This window comes from Bos taurus, chromosome 2 (assembly GCF_002263795.3).
Source record: "Bos taurus isolate L1 Dominette 01449 registration number 42190680 breed Hereford chromosome 2, ARS-UCD2.0, whole genome shotgun sequence".
NCBI classification, from domain to species: domain Eukaryota; kingdom Metazoa; phylum Chordata; class Mammalia; order Artiodactyla; family Bovidae; genus Bos; species Bos taurus.
The window spans coordinates 17073667-17098089 of NC_037329.1; the positions used below are offsets into that span (position 1 = coordinate 17073667).

A 24423-nucleotide genomic window follows, 5' to 3' on the forward strand; every position below is an offset into this window, starting at 1 on the left:
GCCAGCACAGGACTAATCAACTGGGACTTGATGGACAGAACGCACACTCTACCCCCAGGCATTGTGTCCTCCCTAGAGCGGTCCACAGACACGGTGTTGGAGGCTGGGGAGATGGTCTGTAAATGAGAAAGTAAAGTAGGGATCAAAGTTATACAGTGTTCTGGCATTATGCAGAGGTTACAAGGGAATTCTAGAACAGCCATTTATTTCATTTTAAAGGTACCTTTCTTGCCACTTAAAACATATGTAAATAAATCTAAAGCACAACTTATTTCTTGGACAAATGACAATCAGAAAGCATTGGTATCTTTTATAATACAAAGAAGTCATTTTTTAGATTTCAGATTTAAAAGGGAGCATATGATGTAAGTCCTGTTTCTGTGAAATACCATGCATTAATTAGGAACATGGGCAAGTCCACCGACCTCCAGATAAGTTAAACTTTCAGATGTAAGTGTCATCATTCCCCAGCTGAGTCAAATATATTCATTGCTTGAGGTGAAATTTAACATTTAGATTTCAATGATTCAATGAAATGATGCCTGACCTCACTTTGCAAAGTTAAAAAGTTATTGGTTTTCCTTATGTTTTACAATAGATTAGTTTTCTAAGCAAGGCATAATATTTTAATGACAAGTTTATTTTCAAAATTATTTTTTTTATCATTTAGTTCAGTAATTCTTATGATAAATTTTAATATTATAGGATAGGGTACAAAGTAATATGTTTGAACATAACTTTTATATGGCAGTAATATTTTCTAAAGTTTTATGTGGAAAACGGCTTTGTGACACCATAGCATTTTTGATTTAAGGACTAAAGCAAAAAATATTGATATATGGGCAATTCAAATCACATTTCAATTATAACGGAATTATTTTTTGTAACTCAGTTATAGGAATTGCTTAAACCTGATTTTTGTGTAGTCTGAATAGATTTTAAGGAAGAGAATGGTCTATTTGGAGAGCTGAAAGGAATAGATTCATTTGGAAAGTTCTGTGAAATAGAGTTCCTTAAATTGGTGGCATCAGGGTAAAGTATTTATGAACCAAAGAGGTTTGACACATCAAAATTAGTAACATTCTAACAGTTCTCTGAAGGTTATGGTTTGGCATATGGTATAATGCATATGCTGCTAAGTCACTTCAGTCGTGTCCGACTCTGTGCGACCCCAGAGATGGCAGCCCACCAGGCTCCCCCGTCCCTGGGATTCTCCAGGCAAGAACACTGGAGTGGGTTGCCATTTCCTTCTCCAATGCATGAAAGTGAAAAGCGAAAGTGAAGTCGCTCAGTCGTGTCTGACTCTGTGTGACCCCAGAGATGGCAGCCCACCAGGCTCCCCTGTCCCTGGGATTCTCCAGGCAAGAACACTGGAGTGGGTTGCCATTTCCTTCTCCAATGCATGAAAGTGAAAAGTCAAAGTGAAGTCGTTCAGTCGTATCTGAAAGGTGTGTGAGTGTAAAGAAGTTCTTGGCATACTGTATACATGAAATCAATATCTCTATGGTCATACCTTGAAGTATAATTTATTTTCTGAATTTTAAACATTTAACTGGCGAAACATGGACTAGTTTTTAGTTGTTTCTCCCTAGAGCTGCAAGCCAAATTGGATCCATCAGCTGCTTAGACCAGTATCTTGGGAGTTTTTCTCACAGGCAGACTCCCTCACAAGCTACGATCCTCCCTTTGTCTGAACACTTCATCCCTCATAGCATGCTAAGGTCCACCTCAGCCATTTCTTTTTCATGGATACCCCTTTCCCTTAGTTTTTGCCCAAATATTCTTGAATATCATTCTTCTCTTTCCTCTATGAGAGTATCTTTTTCTTTATTTTAGTTGAGAACCGAAAACATTGTAATAGTCACACTGATATGTACAAAACACGAGTAATATTGGTATTAACTAAAATGAAAAAATTGCATATGTTAAAGTGGAACTGAACAAAATAAAAAGCCAAGGCTATCTTCATTACCCAAGGTTCTTCAGGTACGGGAAAGGCTCCTTTAAAATCTTTACTTAGATTATAATTTATCATTTTATCCTTATCTAGATAAATGAAAATCAGCACTTAAACCAAATTTTATCTTAGTCTGTTTTACTTTTTTCTGTTTTTCAATTATTGGATTACCATATATCATATTTCTATTATTTTGTATTTCAGATGTTCTGCATTTCAGCCTCATCAAAGACTAAATTGATGTTTATGGGCTAATCTGGACACCTAAAAACAATTTGTTTCACTTCATCTATAAGAAAATATGTTCAACTTCTCACTGGCTGACTTATAAAGGGGCTTTTGGAATACAACCCAATGTAAGTTTCAGACATAATGTGTGTTAGTCTTTCTTGTTCCCCTCGTCCCCAAGTTAGAGCATGGATTTATTGGCAGGTGTGGGGGGTGTGCGTGTACTATATATGCCTCTGTGTCTACACATATCCTTTCTGACAGTATGGATTCATAGCATCCTTTATCCTTTCCTTAAACAGGTATTTGAATGTCTGTTATGTGAAAGGTGCAGTTCTAGGCCCAAGGGATCCAGAAATGAGGTTTATGCCCCGCTGCCCCCAGAGTTCACACTCTGTTGGGGAAACAAACTTAAACCAAATAAGTGCACACATATATATGAAGTGCACAGGGTGAGAGGTATTCTGCAGGGAGCTCACATAGCACATGTAGACAGGAATCTGCTTATTTCCAGGGTCAGATAACTTTCCCGAGAGAGTAATGCACCAGCTAAGGTCTCTGGGTAGGCAGGAGTTAAAAGGGCAAAAGAATTGAGAGGTGATGGGAGAAGGAGACAAGGATGGAAAGGAGAATGCTCCAGACAGAGGGAGCACATGTGCAAAGATCATGTCTGCTCAGTTAACTACTTTGGGTGATTTTTTCCAAGCATGACTAATGAGTAGCTGGGAGACTTTAGCTTAAACCATACCATGAAAACTAATCATAATCATGCTAGAAAATAAGAAGGCATATATTTTACAAGCATTTGTACTTTTTTTTAAGGTATGAAGTATTCCTTAAGCCCTGACAACTACTCTGAAGATGGAATTATGAATATGGCAACTTTTCTAAGGGGCTTTGAAGAAAAAGGGATAAAGAACGACAGGCCTGAGGACCAGCTGAGTAAAGAGAAAAAGAAAATTCTCTTCTCCTTCTGTGAGGTGTGCAACATCCAGCTAAACTCTGCAGCCCAAGCCCAGGTCCATTACAATGGCAAATCTCACCGCAAGCGAGTCAAGCAGCTGAGTGATGGACAGCCCTCATCCCCAGCCCAGGGCTCCGGGCCGCCACCCCCAGCCAGCCCCAGTACCCACACCAGCACAGGTAGGTAGGGGCTTGGGGCCCCATTTCCTGCTGGGAGAAATGCTTCCGCTCTAGAAAATGAAGGATTAAGAGCATGGCTTATCTTTCACCTTAAAACTACCGCCACAATGTATATTCTTCTTCCTACAGGTAAAATCCAAGAGCTGTTTGTTACTTCTCAGAATACATTTTAAAATTGCTATTAATCTATATTATACTAGGCACAAATATATTATATATATATACACACACACACTCAATTTGTATGTTGGATTGTAGGCTTAATTCTGTATCTCCATAGTATGAAAACATTCCTTGACATATTTTGAAGTGTGTTTCAAATGGATGGTGATGTCCATTTTTTCTCGTCTCTGCAAAATGAGGCTTTCTTTCGTCTCCTTCCTCTGCTTTCCATTGAGTAGCATACTATTAGATTGTATATAAAAAGCTCCAGCTTTATTTATAACACCCTGCGATGCAGGAAAGGAACATTCATCTTGTGTGCTACAAGCCTTATATTCTTTTTGGGAGTTGGCAGCAGCATGCCGGCTGTGTTCTAACAATGGGAACAGGCATTGCCAAAACCAACCAGGCTTACCTCTGAGGCCCAGTGCCACGGCAAGCTCTTTCCCTCCTCCTGCCTCTCACCCTTTCCTGTGGGCTGGGCAGAGGTGGAGGCCTAGGGATTTTCTCATTCCTGAATCTGCCCAGATTTCTTCACAGTCTTACAAATCCTTTGTCCTCAGGCAAGGCTGCCTCCTCCCCATTGCTGGTCTTTGGGTAGCCTCATGTGTGACACAGCTAAAGAAAATGTGAAGTGTACTGTTTTCCATGGTGAAGATTTCTACAGAAAGTAGGTACCCTCCACAGGATTACCTGGGAGGCCAGAATAATCCTCCTCCTAAAAGTGGGAGAAAGCTCCAAATTCCTCTCTAGCAAGTGTTTGCTTTGGTCATGAGGCTTCAACTTGAAGAGAGGTGCTGGGGTACTGCCCTTTGTTGAAATTTCACTTGGTGCCGTTATATAGTGTTTGATTTCATGAAGTTATATCATGATCCACATTAAGCTCCAGCAAAAATGGCTTGTGTGTGTTTGCTGTAAAGTAATCAGTTTTGTATTTCGAGCTAAACCTAAGTGCTGTTTACCCAGTATATGATTTAATTTCATTATTTTCCTCAGTCAATATTTATCATATTGGGAAAGAACTTATAGGAACTTACAGGATTACACAGTTATTATAATGTGCTGTGCTTAGTTGCTCAGTCGTGTCTGACTCTTTGTGACCCCATGGACTGTAGCCCACCAGGCTCCTCTGTCCATGGGGATTCTCCAGGCAAGAATATTAGAGTGGGTTGCCATGCCCTCCTCCAGGGGATCTTCCCAACCCAGGGATCAAATCCAGGTCTCCCATACTGCAGGTGGAACCTTTACCATCTGAGCCACCAGGGAAGCCCCTTATTATAATTGGGAAAGATTACTTTTCTGTTTTCTATTTACTTATTATGATGATAATTTTTATAAATATTTGCAGATGCATTAATGTATCTGTATTTACGTATTAAAAACATAGTTGGTATTGTTGAAGCTGAAACTCCAATACTTTGGCCACCTGAAGCGAAGAGCTGACTCATTGGAAAAGACCCTGATGCTAGAAAAGATTGAGGGCAGGAGGAGAAGGGGACAACAGAGGATGAGAAGGTTAGATGGCATCACTGACTCAATGGACATGAGTTTGAGTGAACTCCAGGAGTTGGTGTTGGACAGGGAGGCCTGGCGTGCTGCGGTTCATGGGGCAAAGAGTTGGACATGACTGAGCGACTGAACTGAACTGAACTGAGGGTAAAAACTGATGACTCTCTTGTATCTAAATCAGAGGGTAAATAACCCTGAATCCAATATCTATGTTTGAATGGAGGTTAACCTGTGGTTTCTAAAAGAAGTAATATTAGTAGATAACATTCATGGAACATTTTCTGTGGAGTATATTTTGTCCCTAAGATAAGAACCTTATAGGAATTTTCTCATTTAATCTTCTCATGAACCCTGAGGTAGGTACTAAGATTATTCCTAACTTATAGAATAGGAACAGAGGTGCAGAGATAAAATGTATTCAGGTTTTTACAGCATGGAAATGGCAGATTAGAGTTCCAACCATATTTAAGGCATAGTGAGGCCATAATTCTTCATCACTACTTTGCTGCTGTCTTCTACCATGTGATAAACTCAGATTAAATTCAGACCCATGTGCTGTAATATATTTGTGGTCACAAATGGTTACTATCATGGTAAACTACCTCTCTAATGGGTTTTGAAAACAGATATTTAAAGCTCCAATTCATGAATTTTTCCATCTTTCTCTCATGCTAATGAAATTATCCAGCTGATATAAAATACATTTAGTTAAGACGTATACAGATTATGGATAATATTCTATAAATAAAACATAGCTCATTATCTAGTATAACACAGTATATTAATATATAGTAAAATGGGTGAGAAAATGAGATAGCTTTTCAAGTTTTATATTAGGCAGAAAGGAGTGTTTTCATTTACTATTCAGAAGATTTGGGTTTAGCATGTGATGAAGGCAAGTCACTTTAACATCTGAAATTGGTTAGTATTAATCCTCCCATCTGAAAAAAAGTGAGGATAATAATGTCTCCTCTTTGAAATAGAAATTGGACATGGATGTATGTACAAAGATGATTATGATGATCTATAATTTAAAAATATAAACTGTATCCTGAATGTCCAATAGAAAAAAGGTTAAATACATATTATTACAAGATGATTGATACAGGCCATAGTCACTAAAAGTCATATTTAATGTAACCCAGTGAAAGGGGAGGAGAAGGCAATGGCACCCCACTCCGGTACTCTTGCCTGGAGAATCCCATGAATGGAGGAGCCTGGTGGGCTGCAGTCCATGGGGTCGCTAAGAGACACGACTGAGCGACTTCACTTTCACTTTTCACTTTCCTGCATTGGAGAAGGAAATAGCAACCCACTCCAATGTTCTTGCCTGGAGAATCCCAGGGACGGGGGAGCCTGGTGGGCTGACGTCTATGGGGTCGCACAGAGTCGGACACGACTGAAGTGACTTAGCAGCAGTGAAAGGGGAAACTGCCCATGGTCTCATGCCAAGTGAAACAACAGGCCCTAGAGTGGAATATACCTTAGTGCTGCTGTGTGTGCACATTATTGTTTAGAGTCTCAACTCAATGAAGAGCAAGCCTGGCATGGTTTGATTTATAGGCCCTTTCCTCAGCTTTGACCAGTTGACTATCTATTTCCCACTGGAATTATGGAGGTGTGGGGCACGCGGCCTTGCCCTACAGCCTTGACAAAGTTGTGGGCTATTCCTGGTGCACGCATGCATGCATGTGTAGTTGCTCAGTTGTGTCTGACTCTTTGTGACCACATGGACTGCAGCTCTCCAGGCTACTCATTTAGGTAATTGCTATTCTGGTTGTGGGTCACAGATGCTCCTAGCAGAACCTGTGGGTGAAGAGCTCCCTTTGGTCCCATAGACATGGGCAGTCCCTGAGATTTAGCTGTTATCTTCCAGCTTACCCTAAGTTGGTAGCAAAAGACTATTCCCCCTCTGTGTGTGCCTCTTTATCCCACACTGAGTTATCCCTGGCAAGGTTGTATCCTCCTCTCTCATCTGTGTGCCAGTTCTTGGGGCTTGAGGTCGTGTGCAGAATCTACCTGACAACTAACATTCTTCTTGAAAACCTAGAGCTACTGGGGCCCAGGCAGATAGAGGTGGAGTAGCTGAAGGTGGGGGCTTCCCTCCACATTTCTCTTACCTGCTCAGGTAGCACAGGGGAGGCTGGCAATTCCACTGACAAATCAGGTACTTCATCAGGGAACAAAATGCCAAGCTCCCCTTTGTGCTCGTCTCTTGGCTTTAGGGGCTTACACTTATCCCTCAAAAGCAAAAGATACACTGGAGTCCTAATCCCTAGTACTTCAGGATGTGACCTTATTTGGAGATAGAAATCTTTACAAAGAAAATTAAATTAAAACAAGGTCATTAGTGTTGACTCTAATCCAGTATGACTGGTGTCCTTATAAAAAGGGGAAATCTGGGTTGAGAGACAGGTGCATATATAGGGAAGATGATGTGAAAACACAGGGAGAAGGGAATCATCTTCACACTGAGGGGCCTGGAACTGGCCCTTCCGTCAACAAGAACCCATCCTGCAGTACCTTCATTTTAGATTCTTGGCCTCCAGAACTGTGAGATGATAAATCTGTATTGTTAAGCCACCCAGTCTGTGGTACTTTGTTAAAACAGCCCAAGCAGATTAACACAGGGAGGAAAATAGAAGCATGTCTCCTCCCTAGAGGAGAGTTGTAGACATAGCCTTCCAACAACTGTTAACTTCAGAGGGAGCGTCCTCTTCTCTCTGTTGGTCTTGTTATGGTTTGGGGGTTGGCAGGTTATGTGTGGGGTGCACAGGGTGGCTAGCTGGGACTTGAGCCATTTTTCTGAATAAGAGGTGCCTCAACCACTGGCAGTTCTCTCACTAAATATAGAATTTAGTCTGTTCCTTTTGGAAGAATAGAAGGTGCTTAGAGTGTACCTAAAACTATTTTAGAATACTCTGGGCTACAGAAGGAAGAATTAGAGGGGAAGCAAAAGAGCTTAAATAACTTTGTGTGAGAAGGATCCCTATGCCTTTCCCCTTCCAGAACCAAGGAGAGGTGGAAGTAACAGAGAACCACAGATAACTCTTGGTTTTGGACAAAAGAGTTGCAGGCTTCTATCCCTCGAACGGTCCACAAAGACTGGTGTTCCTGGTCCCTAGCAAGGTGAGCAGGTGGACCAGAAGCAGTCTTCTGACTGCCTGTGAGCCTAGTGAGCCCAGAGGCTGCTGGATGAGCCTGGGAACCACAGAGGAGCTCCTGAGAGGAGCAAGGAAGCAGCTTTTCCAGCGTCTGGGATTGGAGCAGTGGCAATGGAATGTTTCCCACGTACCATGAGCAAAGTGCAGGCCTACCTGAAGGTCCCTCATAGTTGTTAACACGGGAACACCCTCACAGGGCCAGAAGATAGATACCAGACAGAAAGCAAAATCTCTCAGCAGATGCCTGTGTGCAGAAGTGACAACCAGGCCATAACCTCTCCTGTCTGAGCCTTGGCAGTATGTAATCCTGTAAGCACCCTCTGTTCCCGACTCCAAATCGAGATGTAACTTCCGGGAAAGAGGTACCCCATACTGCCTGAGAGCCAGTTTCTGTTACCACATGTGATAAGTTTTGTAAGAAAGTAAAAACCCCATGGACTGTAGCCTACCAGGCTCCTCTATCCATGGGATTTTCCAGCCAAGAGTACTGGAGTGGGTTGCCATTTCCTTCTCCAGAAGATCTTCCCAACCCAGGGATCGAACCTGGGTCTCCTGCATTGTAGGCAGATGCTTTACCATCTGAGCCACCAGGGAATTTATCATTAGCAGGTTTACCTTTAAAGGTTGACCAAAGGAAGTTTTTAAAATAGAAAGGACATGATAAAAGAATAAACCTTAGAGCTTCAGGAAGGAAGAAACGACTGAAAAAGCAGAAATAAACATTGTAAAGCAATTATATTTCAATAAAAATTAAACAGAGAAAAAGCAAAAATATAGGTGCATACAATAACTGTATCAGTAAGGGTTCTCCAGAGAAGCAGAATCAATAGGGTGTGTGTGTGTGTGTGTGTGTGTGTGTGCGCGTGCACATGTGCACACATACATATATAAGAATATTTATTAAATATTCTTTAATTATTCTAGAATTATGAAAAAAATGTGAAAGTAGTTCTCCATGACTTCTTTTTGTCTAAAAAAGTTAAGGTGATCTCAAAATGTTGGAGAAATAAACACAAGAAACTTGAGGCTAGTTTCATGGCTCAAGTGATCATGGAGGCTGACAAGTCCCAAGATCCGCAATCAAAAAGCAAGAGACCCAATAGGTCTGATGGTGTAGTTTCAGTCCAAAAACTGGCAGGCTTGAGATCAGGAAAAACTGCTGTTTCAGTTTAAGTTGGAAGGCAAGAAAAAATTGATAGCCCAGGTTGAAGGCAGTCAGGTAGGAGGAATTCCCTCTTACTCAGGGGAAGGTCAGCCTTTTGTCCTATTCAGGCCTACAACTGACTGGATGAGACGCATCCATAAAGAAGGAGGAATTTGTTTTACTCAGTCTATAGATTCAAATGTGAAATTCAACATGAATTGTAGTAATATCATTTTAGATCTATCTCCTAGAGTAGTGGAAATAAAAACAAAAATAAATGGGACCTAATTAAACTTAAAAGCTTTTGCATAGCAAAGAAAACCATAAATAAAATGAAAAGACAACCTACAGAATGGGTTGCAAATGATGTGACTGATAAGGGATTAATTTCCAAAATATATAAATAGCTCATACAGCTCAATTAAAACAAAACAAAACAAAACAGATAACCCAATCAAAACATGGGCAGAAGACCTAAATAGACATTTCTTAAAGAAAACATACAGATGACCAAAAGACACATGAAGAGATGCTAAATCTCACTGATTATTAGAGAAATGTAAATCAAAGCTACCTCACACCAGTCAGGATGGCCATCATCAAAAAGTTTGCAAATAATAAATATTGGAAAAGACGTGGAGAGAAAGGAACCCTCCTATACTGTTGGTGGAAATGCGAATTAGTACAACCATGATGGAGAACATTATGGAGGTTCCTTAAAAAACTAAAAACAAAGCTACCATATGATACTGCAGTCTCACTCATGGGCATATATCTGAAGAAAACCATAATTTGAAAAGATACATGCACCTCAGTGTTCATTGCAGCCTTGTTTATAGCAGCCAAGACATGGAGGCAATCTAAAAGTTTCAGGTAATTGTGCTGTTACATGACACCTGAAATTTACATGATATTGGAATCAGCTATACTTTAATAAAAAATTTTAAAAATTCTATTCAGTAAAGCCTTAATTTTAAAGTAACTGATTCTTTTAAAAAAATATGGCTAGCCTCAAGTTTCTTGTGTTTATTTCTCCAACATTTTGAGATCACCTTAACTTTTTTAGACAAAAAGAAGTCATGGAGAACTACTTTCACATTTTTTTCATAATTCTAGGTCTTTCCATAAGTTTCCGAAGGGAATCCATTGGATAAATCTCAGTCTAATTCCATGTTGTTGTTTTTTTTAATTTGGGGAATTATTTTTTTTCTAAGCTACTCCCTATGTTCTCTTTTCTCTGCTTAAAATTAATGCAAATGTGGACTTGTTTAATAATCCTTCAAAATTCATCAATCAACAGATTTGTGGGTAGTATATTTTACTGAAGGTTTGAAATCATGATGGAATTGGGTAGATATAGTATTATTAAATCATTTATGTAACAAATCAGTAAGAATTTATACAGTTACATATGCATACACATATGAGTGTATATATGTTCATCCTAACTAAAGACATTCCTATAATGGAAATTTCTTATTTGTTAGCTTTTTCCAACATATTTCATAAGCCCTCTTTATTACTCTAACTGTGACTCCTCTGTCATCGTGGTAAACACTAACCACACAATGCAAGGAAGTACGGTCTGTTATGCAAGTTCGTTCATATAGTTCTGGTTCAGAATGCTTCAGTGTTCTTCATTGCTATCAGAATGAAATCTACATCTTACCTAACACACAATGTGAAATTCATCCAAAGACAAACTCACAGAAACACCCAGAATAACATTTGACCAAATATCTGGGCATACTGTGACCCAGTCACATAAAATTAATCCTCACATTATTGTTTTCCTCATAAACTTCTTAAATCATGTTTGATGACTGAAACAAAACTGATGATGCTCAATAAATTAATAATTAAAAGTGGGTAAATTAAAGAAGCCTAATGGAAGTAAAGTTTCTATACTTTCATTTGAAGTAGTTAAATGGTGATATTGATAGATTGTCATAATTACAGGTATTAAAATACCCATACTTATGATGGGTTGTAATATAATCAACCACTATGAAAATTTTAGAAAGCAATACAGTCAGAGAGAATATAAATAAATTAAGGTGGAGTCCTAAAAAATGTTCAAATAACCCACAGGATGACCAAAAAAAAAAAAAAAAAAAACCACAAAACATAAATGAGAACCAGAGGACATGAATAGAAAATAAATAATAAGATGTCAGACTTCACACTAACATATGAATAATTACTTTATTTTTTTTTAATTTATTTTAATTAGAGGCTAATTACTTTACAATATTGTATTGGTTTTGCCATACATCAACATGAATAATTACTTTAAACCCAGCTATATGCTGCTACAAGAAACTCACTTTACAGCCAATGATGTAAGTAGGCTGAAAGTAAAATAATGGAAAAGAATATGCCATGCAAACAGTAATTTTAAAAAGGCAGAATTACCTATATTAATATGTGATAAGGTAGACTTTAGAGCAAAGAAAATTACTAGCCACAAAGGTAGAGATTACATTGTGATAAAAGGTTCAATCTGCTAGGAAGACATAATGATTCTAAATGTTCATATACCAAACAAAAGTTTTAAAAATACTTGAAACAAAAATTTATAGAGCTGAAAGAAGAAATGCATAAATCCTCAACTGAAGACTTCAACACCTCTCTCACAACAACTGATAGAATTACTAGAGAGAAAATCATCAAGGGTGTACAAGATCTGAACAACTCGACCAACCAACAGCATCTAACTCATTTATATAGCACTCTCAGTTCAGTTCCCAACAATAATAGAATACATTTTTTAAATCTCAAATTCCCATGGAATATTCACCAAGAGACACCATATTCTGGGCCATAAGACAAACCTTAACATATTGAAAAGAATTGTAATCATGCACAGTATGTTCCCTGACCATAATGAAATTAAACTGGAAATCTATAATAGAAAACCAACAGGAAAATTAAACAACATATTTCTTAAGTAATTCATGAGTGAAAGAATAAGACCCAAAGGAAATAAAATTATTTAAAATAATTTTAAAATATTTAATAAAATTTTTTGAAAATGAAAAACATTTTTAAATATAAAAAATATTAGGATGTTAATAAAATAGCATTGAGAGGGAAATTTATAGTGCTCAATGTTTATTTTAGAAAATGAGAAAAGGGCTCCAATAAGTTAGCCCCTATTGTAAGGAACTAGAAAAGAAGAGAAAATATATCCCAGAGCAAGTAGAAAGAAATGATAAAAATCAAGAGCAGAAACCTCTGAAGTGAAAATAAGAGAGCATCAGAGAAAAATCAATAAAACAAAAAATTGGCTCTTTGAAAAAGATCAATGAAGTTTACAAACCTCTAATAAGACTGACGGGAGAAGGCGATGGCACTCCACTCCAGCGCTCTTGCCTGGAAAATCCCATGGACGGAGGAGCCTGGTAGGCTGCAGTCCATGGGGTCGCGAAGAGTCAGACATGACTGAGCGACTTCACTTTCACTTTTCACTTTCATGCATTGGAGAAGGAAATGGCAACCCACTCCAGTGTTCTTGCCTGGAGAATCCCAGGGACTGGGGAGCCTGATGGGCTGCCGTCTGTGGGGTCGCACAGAGTTGGACACGACTGAAGCAACTTAGCAGCAGCAGCAATAAGACTGACAAAGATGAAAAAGAAAGAAAACACAGAATAGATGATATTACTACAGAATCTGCAGCTGTAGGATTCATAATTACAAAGCTCCCCAAAGGAAAGTTCTAGATCCACATGATTTTACTGGAAAATCATACCAAAATCATACCTTTAAATAAAAGAACACCAATTGTGCAGTTTCTTTCAGAAAATAGAAGAGGAATAAACACTTCCCAATTTATTTTATGAGCAGAATTACCCTGATATCAAAACCAGACAAATAAAATATAGAAAAAACTACAGACTAGTATCTCTGATGAACTTAGACTGAAAAATTCTCAACAAAATATAAACAAACTGAATCCATCAATGCATAAACATAATTGTTTACCATGATCAAGTGAGATTTATTCTACATATGCATGACTGGTTCAACATTTGAAACTCAACAAATATGAAATACCATATCAACAGCTAAATAAGAAAATCATGTGGTCATATTGATTGTTGCAGTAAAAGCATTTGAGAAAACCCAACACTCATTTTTGATAAAAACTCTCAGCAAGTTAAGAACAGAGGGGAATTGCCTCAATTTAATAAAACACATTTACAAAAAGTCTCAGCTAACATCATTTTTATGGTGAAAGATGGTTTTTTTCCTGAGATCAAGAGCAAGGTAATGATGTCCACTTACCCTTCTCTTATTCACCATAGTACCTGAAATTCTGGGCACCATAGTAAGGCAAGAAAAAAATAAAGGCATACAAATTGGAAAGGAAGAAATAAAATTTTCTCTCTTTGCAGATGACATGATGGTCTATATATAAATCCCAAAGAATCTATGAAAGTTTACATGATAGACAACTAATAAAAACCAGTTGTATGTCTTTGTATTCACTAAAAATGAACATATAAAAACTTAAAAGTACAGTATCATATTATAATCACCCCCCAAATAAAATACCAGTACTTAGATATATACTTAAAAAAAAATGTACAGAATCCATGTGCTGAAAATCACAAAATATTAGGAAAAGAAATCAAAGACCTAAATGAGTAGAGAAATATACCATGTTCATGGATTGGAAAACTCACCATAGTTAAAATGGCAGTTCTCCTTAAGCTGATCTATGTTTCATGCAATTTCTATCAGAACCCAGCAGGATTTATTGTAGACACAGGAGAGCTTAACCTAAAATAATATAGCAAAGCACAGCTGTACAGCTAAAACAATCTTGACAAAGAAATAAAGTAGGAAAAAACCTCTGTCCAATATCAAGGCTTACTGTATAGCTGAAGTAATCAAAAGAGTGGTGGGGTTTTTTTGGTTGTTTGCTTTGTTTTGTGGAGGAATAGGGTCTTTCCTGGTGGCTCTGATGCAGGAGACCCAGGTTCGATCCCTGGGTCGGAAAGTTCCCCTGGAGAAGTAAATGACAGAGCACTCCAGTGTTCTTGCCTGGAGAATTCCCAGGACAGAGGAGCCTGGTGGGCTATAGTCCAGGGGGTTGCAGAGAGTCGGACATGACTGAGCAACTAACACATACACATACTGTGGAGTTATAGACACGTAGATCAATGGAAAAAACAAAAAAGTACAGAACCCAGAACTGTAGATCGAAACAGATATGCTTAATTGACTCTTGACAATTCAAAATCAATTTAGTGAAGGAAAAATAGTCTTTTCAACAAATGATGCTGGAGCAATAGCACATCTATAAGCAAAACAAAAACAACTCCTAAGACAAACATTTACACCATACATAAAAATTAACCAAAATGGATCATAGATTTAAAGTAAAGCATAAAAATATCAAAACTTTTACAGAAAAAAATGGAAGAAGTTCTCTGGGACCTAGGGTTAGTCAAAGAGTTGTGACTTGACACCAAAAGCATGATCCAAAAAAGGGAAATTGATAAATTAGACTTCATTCAGAATTAAGAACTTCTGCTTGGTAAAATCCCATGGGAAGATAGTGAAAATATAAGCTACAGATGGTAGAAAATATTCGCAAACTGCACATCCAACAAAGGATCTAGTCACATGAAGAACTCTCAAAACACAACAGTGGGGGGGCGGGGGGGAGGCAATTCAATAAGAAAATGGGCAAAAGATAGGAAGACAAAGTTCACTGAAGATTAACAGATAGAAATAAGTGCATGAAAAGCTGTTCAACAGCATTAGTCATCAATGGAAGTGTGAAAATAAAACTACTAGATGAATAATAAACTATTGATACTTGCAACAACTTGGATGAATCTCTAGGCAATTACGCTAGTGAAAAAAATCAATCGCACAAATTTATCAGTACATACTATAAATGCATTTATTTGTATAACATTCTTGACATGACAAAAGTTTAAAGGATAATTAGTGCTTCCTGAGTGTTATGGCTTCCCTTCCCTGATGGAGGGAAATGGATATGATTATAAAAGGTCAACGTGAGGGATCCTGTGGTGGTGGATTCGGGAATCTACACAGGTGATAAACACACACATATACACACACACATACACATGAATACAAATTGTTGTTGCTCAGTCCCTCAGTCATGTCTGACTCTTTGAGACACCAAGGACTGCAGCACGCCTGGCTTCCTTGTCCTTTATCATCTCCTGGAGCTTGCTCAAACTCGTGTCCATTGAGTCGGTGAGCCACCCAACTATCTCATCCTCTGTTGTCCCCTTCTCCTGCCTTCCATCTTTCCCAGCATCAGGGTCTTTTCCAATGAGTCAGTCTTTGCATCAGGTGGTCAAAGTATTAGAGTTTCAGCTTTAGCATCAGTCCTTCCAATGAACACCCAGGACTGATCTCCTTTAGAATGGACTGGTTGTATCTCCTTGCAGTCCAAGGACTCTCAAGAGTCTTCTCCAACACCACAGTTAGAAAGCATTAATTCTTCAGCACTCAGCCTTCTTAATGGTCCAATTCTCATATCCATACATGACTACTGGAAAAATAATAGCTTTGATTAGACAGACATTTGTTGGCAAAGTAATGTCTCTTCTTTTTAATATTCTGTCTAGGTTGGTCATAGCTTTTCTTCCAAGGAGCAAGCGTCTTTTAATTTCATGGCTCTAGTCACCATGTGCAGTGATTTTGGAGACCCCCAAAATAAAGTTTCTCACTCTTTCCATTGTTTCCCCATCTATTTGCCATGAAGTGATGGGACTGGATGCCATGATCTTCATTTTTTGAATGCTGAGTTTTAAGCTGCCTTTTTCATTCTCCTCTTTCACTTTCATCAAGAGGCTATTTAGTTCCTCTTTGCTTTCTGCCGTGAGGGTGGTGTCATCTGCATATCTGAAGTTATTGATATTTCTCCCAGCAATCTTGATTCCAGCTTATGCTTCATCCAGCTTGGCCTTTCACATGATGTACTCTGCATGTAAGTTAAATAAGCTGAGTGACAATATACAGCCTTGATGTACTCCTTTCCAAATTTTGAACTATTTTTACTTGAAGTAAAACTGGGGAAATCTGCATAGGATTGGTAGATTGTATCCATGTCAGCATCCTGATTGTGATGTTATTCTATAGTTTTATAAAATTTTACATTCAGTGGTAGTGAGACAAAGTGCTCAAAGGAACTCCCTGTATTATTTCATATAACTGCATATGAATCTTTAATTATCTCGATAAAAATTTCAGTTAAAAATTGTAATAAAGATATTACAATTCTAGTAGTATCATCAGATATAATAATGAACACAGATTTTGGGGTTTTTATTTTTAAAAATTATCAAGTAGCTACAGAGATTAATAAAATACAATCCCTTAAGTGTCAAGAGAGGTCAGATAAGGGAATGACAATGTGATATGCTGAGAACAATGACGATCTACAGATAATGTAAATGTGGCACAGAGAAAGGAATGGTCAACTTTGTAACAATCAGAGAAGGCTTCCTAGAGGATGTGATATTTGCAGTAAATTTTATAAAATGAGTTTCAGGTTATTCAAGGAAAAACAGCATTCCAGGTAGAGAGGGCAGCAATGTGAGTGCATATTGGGTGAGCTATAAATAGTTTTTTATTATTGGAATGACGTATGTGTAGGGGGAAGGAAGGAACATCCATCTGGCAAAGTATAAAAGAGTTGAAACAGGGAGAAGAGTCATCCTTGTCGCGTGGGGTCAGAGGCATAGGAAAAACATAGTTGCCCAAACACACATGTAAAGAAATCAGAGACAACTGGTGGAATTCAGAGCTTTTCTGAGTTCTCTTTTTATCCCACTCTGGTTTACATCAACCAGAAGCTTTCCCAACAAGTTCAGGTATCCTAGCTTAGGTGTCATTTCCCCAGGACCTGCTGAATGCACAGACACCTTCCCAATGTCAGACAAAATTGACCACCTTTATTTCCTGTCCAGAGTGGCTAGTGACCCTCATCCTGCCCTCTGCTGTCAAAGACTGAGACCTGTTCTTCATCCTGAGTGCCTATCGCTGTAATATTTCCTCTACCATCTCTATTCCAGTCACCATTCTCATCCTCTGAGGTGAATCTGAACTTAAGAAATATAAGTATGTTGATGCATTGATAGCTGATCGTTTAACCCAGTGATTCTCTAATTTTAGCATGCATCAGAATCACCTGGACAGATTGTTCTAATGCGAGATGCTGGGCTCCATCTGTAGAGTTCCTGATTCAGTAGGCTGGGGATGGAGCCTGAGAACTTGCATTTCTAACAAGTTCCCAGATGATACAGAAGCTACTTGTCCAAAATCACATTCTGAGAACACTGACCCAACAAGGAGGATTTACACCCAGAAACGCAGCTTCTTACTTTAAATAAATTTGTAATTGGGAAATGGTCAGGAAAGAGAAAGGTGGCCTCTTTGTTCCTTGTCTTTCTCTGGAGCATCCACTCACCCGTGGGAAAAAGAGGGATGATGTCATGGAAATAGAGTGACGTACCCCACCAACCCCTCAACCAATCTCCACCCCTCACTGGGAGTTGTCTGAGTAACTCTGTGCCTCCTCCAGTATCATAAAAACAGTGACGGCAGCCTGAAAGACTGCAGTTAGGTGGGCGAATGCAGCTATGTCAGATACTTATGCCAGATACTGTGCTAAGGAGGTTATGTCAGTTGAAGCCTCTCAACAGATTTTCAAGGAAGATACTTATTATAATGGACAATGCAAACGAGGAATAAAGAGGTTGGGTAGTAGCCAAAAGAGGCAAGGCTGGAACTTGGAACAAGACAGCCTGATTCTGCAGCCTGATTCTTCACCATGGTGTTACTGCCTCTCATCTATGGAGATCAGCTGCTGCCGCTGCTGCTGCTAAGTCGCTTCAGTCGTGTCCAACTCTGTGCGACCCCATAGATGACAGCCCACCAGGCTCCCCCGTCCCTGGGATTCTCCAGGCAAGAACACTGGAGTGGGTTGCCATTTCCTTCTCCAATGCATGAAAGTGAAAAGTGAAAGTGAAGTCGCTCAGTTGTGTCTGACTCTTAGCGACCCCATGGACTGCAGCCCACCAGGCTCCTCCATCCATGGGATTTTCCAGGCAAGAGTACTGGAGTGGGGTGCCATTGCCTTCTCCAGCTGAACTGGGCAGAATTAGCCTAGCATGTGCTTATAGGTTACTCCTGCTCAGAGAATTTACCTGATGTGCAAGTTCAGTCAGAAAATAGGGGCCCTATGTTCTCTCTGGCTGCATCCTGTCTGTGTGGTAAGGCTGGGTTTCACTGTTCAGAGGACTTCCCCCACTTCTCATTCACTGATACATGAGACTCTGACCCTCTCCCCTTTCCAGTTGTTGTTTGGTCACTAAGTTGCGTCCGACTCATGGTGACCTCATGGACTGCAGCATGCCAGGCTTTCCTTCACCATCTCCTGGAGTTTCCGCAATTTCATGTCCACTGAGTTGGTGACACCATCCAATAATCTCATCTCCATTTGCAAATTAGAAGCAAGTAAATCACCAGATAGAGTAATAAATGTTAACTTCACATTCTGTTCTCCTTGTGTCCGTGGGGAGGGTATGTGTCTGTCATGGAGAATCCAGTTGCCCCAAAGATTATGTTGGGGAGGATTGATTTCATTCTGGGGCTTTAAGGATCCATATTTCCTCAGAATGGCAAGGGATTCTCTCTTAGGGGGTGACCTGTGATCCTACCTTTGACAATGGATGGTACCTGTGAGATCAGGCCAAGAACACGGAGGTTCTGCTGAATTGTGGGAAGAGAGACACACCAGTACTAGATCTGAGGTGCACTGGAGATAGAGTTATCATGAAAAGATTGAAATAATGGCTTTAGGCCTCACAACCAACAAGACAAATATGAACATCCTCATGTTCAGTCAGTTCAGTCACTCAATCGTGTCTGACTCTTTGCGACCCCATGAACCACAGCACACCAGGCCTCCCAGTCCATCACCAACTACCAGAGTTTACCCAAACTCATGTCCATCAAGTCAGTGATGCCATCCAACCATCTTATCTTCTGTTGTCCCCTTCTCCTCCTGCCCCAATCCCTCCGAGCGTCAGGGTCTTTTCAAATGAGTCTCCTCTTCGCATGAGGTGGCTAAAGTATTGGAGTTTCAGGTTCAGCATCAGTCCTTCCAATGAACACCCAGGACTAATCTCCTTTAGGATGGACTGGTTGGATCTCCCTGCAGTCCAAGGGACTCTCAAGAGTCTTCTCCAGCACCACAGTTCAAAAGCATCAATTCTTCGGTGCTCAGCTTTCTTTATAGTCCAACTCTTGCATCCATATGACGACTGGAAAAACCATAGCCTTGACTAGATGGACCTTTGTTGGCAAAGTAATGTCTCTGCTTTTTAATATGCTATCTAGGTTGGTCATAACTTTCCTTCCAAGAAGCAAGTGTCTTTTATTTCATGGCTGCAATCACCATTGGCAGTGATTTTGGAGCCCCCAAAAATAAAGTCTGACACTGTTTCCCCACCTGTTTCCCATGAAGTGATGGGACCAGATGCCATGATCTTCGTTTTCTGAATGTTGAGCTTAGAGCCAATTTTTTTACTCTCCTCTTTCACTATTATCAAGAGACATTTTAGTTCCTCTTCATTTTCTGCCATAAGGGTGGTGCCATCTGCATATCTGAGGTTATTGATATTTGTCCTGGAAATCTTGATTCCAGCTTGTGCTTCTTCCAGCCCAGCATTTCTCATGATGTACTCTGCATATAAGTTAAATAAGCAGGATGACAATATACAGCCTTGATGTACTCCTTTTCCTATTTGGAACCAGTCTGTTGTTCCATGTCCAGTTCTAACTGTTGCTGCCTGACCTGCATATAGGTTTCTCAAGAGGCAGGTCAGGTGGTCTTGTATTCCCATCTCTTTCAGAATTTTCCACAGTTTATTGTGATCCACGCAGTCAAAGGCTTTGGCATAGTCAATAAAGCAGAAATAGATGCTTTTCTGGAACTCTGTTGCTTTTTCGGTGATCCAGTGGATGTTGGCAATTTGATCTCTGGTTCCTCTGCCTTTTCTAAAACCAGCTTGAACATCTGGAATTTCACAGTTCATGTATTGCTGAAGCCTGGCTTGGAGAATTTTAAGCCATACTTTACTAGTGTGTGAGATGAGTACAACTGTGTGGTAGCTTGAGCATTCTTTGGCATTGCCTTTCTTTGGGGTTGGAATGAAAACTGACCTTTTCCAGTCCTGTAGCCACTGCTGAGTTTTCCACACTTGCTGGCACATTAAGTGCAGCATTTTCATAGCATCATCTTTCAGGATGTGAAATAGCTCAACTGGAATTCCATCACCTCTACTAGCTTTGTTCGTAGTGATGATTTCCAAGGCCTACTTGACTTCACATTCCAGGATATCTGGCTCTAGGTGAGTGGGTCATGAAGATCTTTTTTGTACAGTTCTGTGTATTCTTGCCACCTCTTCTTAATATCTTCTGCTTCTGTTAGGTCCATACCATTTCTATCCTTCATCGAGCCCATCGTTGCATGAAATATTCCCTTGGTATCTCTAATTTTCTTGAAGAGATCTCTAGTCTTTCCCATTCTGTTGTTTTCCTCTATTTCTTTGCATTGATTGCTAAGGAAGGCTTTCTTATCTCTCCTTGCTATTCTTTGGAACTCTGCATTCGGATGCTTATATCTTTCCTTTTGTCCTTTGATTTTTACTTCCCTTCTTTTCACAGCTATTTGTAAGGCCTGCTCAGACAGCCATTTTGCTTTTTTGTGTTTCTTTCCCATGGGGATGGTCTTGATTCCTGTCTCCTGTACAATGTCACTAACCTCCATCCATAGTTCATCTTGCACTCTGTCTATCAGATCTAGTCCCTTAAATCTGTTTCTCGCTTCTACTGTATGATCATAAGGGATTTGATTTAGGTCTTACCTGAATGGTCTACTGGTTTTCCCTACTTTCTTCAATTTAAGTCTGCATTTGGCAATAAGGGGTTCATGATCTGAGCCACAGTCAGCTCCCAGTCTTGTTTTTGCTGACTGTATAGAGCTTCTCCATCTTTGGCTGCAAAGAATATAATCCATCTGATTTCAGTGTTGGCCATCTGGTGATGTCCATGTGTAGAGTCTTCTCTTGTGTTGTTGGAAGAGGGTGTTTGCTACGACCAGTGCATTCTCTTGGCAAAACTCTATTAGCCTTTGCCCCGCTTCATTCTGTACTCCACGGTCAAATTTGCCTGTTACTCCAGGTGTTTCTTGACTTCTACTTTTTCATTCCAGTCCCCTATAATAAAAAGGACATCTTTTTTGAATGTTAGTTCTAAAAGGTCTTGGAAGTCTTCATAGAACCGTTCAATTTCAGCTTCTTCAGCATTACTGGTTGGGGCAAAGGCTTGGATTACTGTGATATAGAATGGTTTGCCTTGGAAACGAACAGAGATCATTCTGCCGTTTTTGAGATCGCATCCAAGTACTGCATTTCGGACTCTTTTGTTGACTATGATGACTACTCCATTTCTTATAAGGGATTCCTGCCCACAGTAGTAGATATAATGGTCATCTATGTTAAATTCACCCATTTCAGTCCATTTTAGTTTGCTGATTCCTAGAATGTTGACGTTCACTCTTGCCATCTCATGTTTGAGAACTTCTAATTTGCCTTGATTCATGGACCTAACATTACAGTTTCCTATGCAATATTGCTCTTTACAGCATTAGACCTTGCTTCTATCACCAGTCACATCCACAACTGGGTATTATTTTTGCTTTGGCTCCATCCCTTCATTCTTTCTGGAGTTATTTCTCCACTGATCTCCAGTAGCATATTGGGCACCTACCGACCTGGGGAGTTCCTCTTTCAGTATCCTATCATTTTGCCTTTTCATACTGTTCATGGGGTTCTCAAGGCAAGAATACTGAAGTGGCCATTTCCTTCTCCAGTGGACCACATTCTGTCAGACCACATCCTCATGTTACACATAAGTAAATCCAGAGGGAGAGAGATCTGGAGCCTTTTCCTAAGGCCACACAAAAAGATTCAAACTCTAAGATCTGTCTCTCTCTCTACATTACCTCTCATAATTTTTTTACAGCAAATTTTTCAGAAACTAAAAATGAAAAGAATTCAGCACTATTTTCTTATCATCAGTGTTTACTTTCCCCCTGTTGTTTACTAACTAAAATGCCCATTTTCTCTCCCACCTTCAATTAAGTCCCAAAGAAGTTCTACTCTCATTTAAGGTTAAGCTTTAAAGACTAGACAGGAGTTAGTCAAGCAAAGAGAGTGGGGAGAAGTGATTCAAAGCGAGTAAAGAGAATGTTTAGAATCATAAATTGAGAAAAAGCTTGACATGTGTAAAAAGCTGAGATGTGCCTGAAATTGAGTGTTAGGATTAGAAAGAAAGGTCAGAGATTTGGGGAAGATGGAAGAAGGCTTTATCATTATTATTATTATTATTATTTTTACATTTAAAAACTTTAATCATGATTCTGTGGGCCAGAGACCGGGGCTGGTTTGGCTCGGTGGTTCTCATCCGGGACTCACTGGAGGCTGCAAGAGCTGACACACCACCTGGGTTTGGTGGTCTCAGATGGCCTCAGCACATGTCTAGCAGTTGATGCTGGCTGCAGGCTGGGTCCCTCTCATCAGCGACCCTTCTCTTGGAGGTTAGGCTAGGCTTCATCACACGTGGGTCTCAGAGTCACACTGCCGGATAGCTAGAGTGGAAGCTGCAACCACACGGTTCTTTTGGTCAAAACCAGTCACAAGGCCACAGCAGATTCAACTAGTAGAAAGGAGACTCTGCCTCTTGGTCTGAGAGGTGGCATCTTCCGTCTGGCTGAACTGAGTAGATTTTAAGTTGAGGACGCTGTGGGGGCCAAGGGGAGAAAGTCAGGATGGATTTTATAACAGGACGTGGAGGTAATGGTTTGGAGGTGGAAATGGAGGGCAAGATCTGAAAATGGGTTGCCAGCTGGAGCATTTTGTACTGTGTTCTTTTGTTTGCTGCCATATTCTGTGCTTCTCTTTGATGCCTCCAGGAGCTTCGATTGTTTTTTTTTTTTTCTTTCCTTCTTTTTTTCCAAAGAGAATTTATTTTTAATCTAAGAGGAAGTTATTTTAGCCATAAAATATAAGAATGACTAAACAAAGAATGTGTAAAACGTAGGCCCTGTGCGCTTGTTATTGATGATCCCTTACTCTCATTCCTGTCTACATTCAAGAAACAGCTTCTAGGGTCAGTGCACTGGGATAGGTATCATGACTGTTACTATGTGTGTGTGGGCTTTTAAAGTACATAAGTCACATTTCTTACACTGAAGCGGATACATATTTAAAATGTAAAATTTATCCTCAAAAGCATTTTCTCAGACGTTGTTCAACTTTGGAAATTAAACTCGAATCTGTAACACTCTAGAATTACCACAAGATGGTGCCACAAGTATACTGAAAATAAGATATTTGCCTTATTCCTCATCCCAGCATATTTGCTGGAACTTATCAATGAATATGGAAAGCGAAGTACAAAGAGATGAGGGTGTACGTGGGTCGGGACATGCTCATTGGACAGACATTTTTTTTTTTTTGAGCATCTTCTGGGCTTTAGGTAGAATCTGTAGGAGGAATCGGTGTGTGTGTGTGAGAGAGAGAAAAATGGAGGAAGAGGTAGGGGAGATTTTTATCCAATTTTCAGAAATTAAACAGACTACTTAAGTATCTTAATCTCTTTTTCTGTAAAAAATTGCAGTCTATTTTAAAAGATATTAACTACAAACAAAGTGTTGTGTGATAGATGCAGAGATAGGATTAGATTCATCAATATGGTAATATCTTTTACTTTTGCAGTAGAAACATATGGTTTTGAATACGTTCCTTTTCTTCATTTTTGATGAATCAGTGTGCCATTTATAACTTAACTATGAAATCTTTTGCAAAATGTAAGTGCCGTAGTGAATGTATATCAAATTATCAGTGTGTCCGTGAGTATCAGTGAGTTTCTGTCGGTAAATGCACTAGGCAGATAAAGCATTTTGGTATGTAGGTAGGTGGGCTAATTATTTTCAATGCACCTATTTCCTTAGACCTCTTAGTTATAAGTCCATAAAATCTTTTCATGGAGGAATT

The 24423-nt window shown here is 39.5% G+C and overlaps 2 protein-coding genes and 1 non-coding gene across 6 annotated transcripts in view; 2 read left to right on the top strand and 1 right to left on the bottom strand.

Annotated features, from left to right (window-relative positions):
* Positions 1-2250, top strand: part of LOC132343570 (basic proline-rich protein-like) — a 118809-nt gene extending 116559 nt beyond the window's left edge. The window contains exon 3 of the mRNA XM_059880316.1: positions 2162-2250. Coding sequence (XP_059736299.1) covers positions 2162-2193 — 32 coding nt within the window. The 3' untranslated portion in view covers positions 2194-2250. The remainder of the gene's footprint in view (positions 1-2161) is intronic.
* ZNF385B (zinc finger protein 385B) overlaps positions 2219-24423 on the top strand; it is a 366359-nt gene continuing 344154 nt past the window's right edge. The window contains exons 1-2 of one of the 4 annotated variants that reach the window (XM_059876392.1): positions 2219-2313; positions 3008-3328. In XM_059876392.1, coding sequence (XP_059732375.1) covers positions 3010-3328 — 319 coding nt within the window. In that variant the 5' untranslated portion in view covers positions 2219-2313; positions 3008-3009. 4 annotated transcript variants of the gene reach the window in all.
* TRNAC-ACA (transfer RNA cysteine (anticodon ACA)) lies at positions 8686-8757 on the bottom strand. Its single transcript has one exon. It is a non-coding gene; the product is annotated as a tRNA-Cys (tRNA).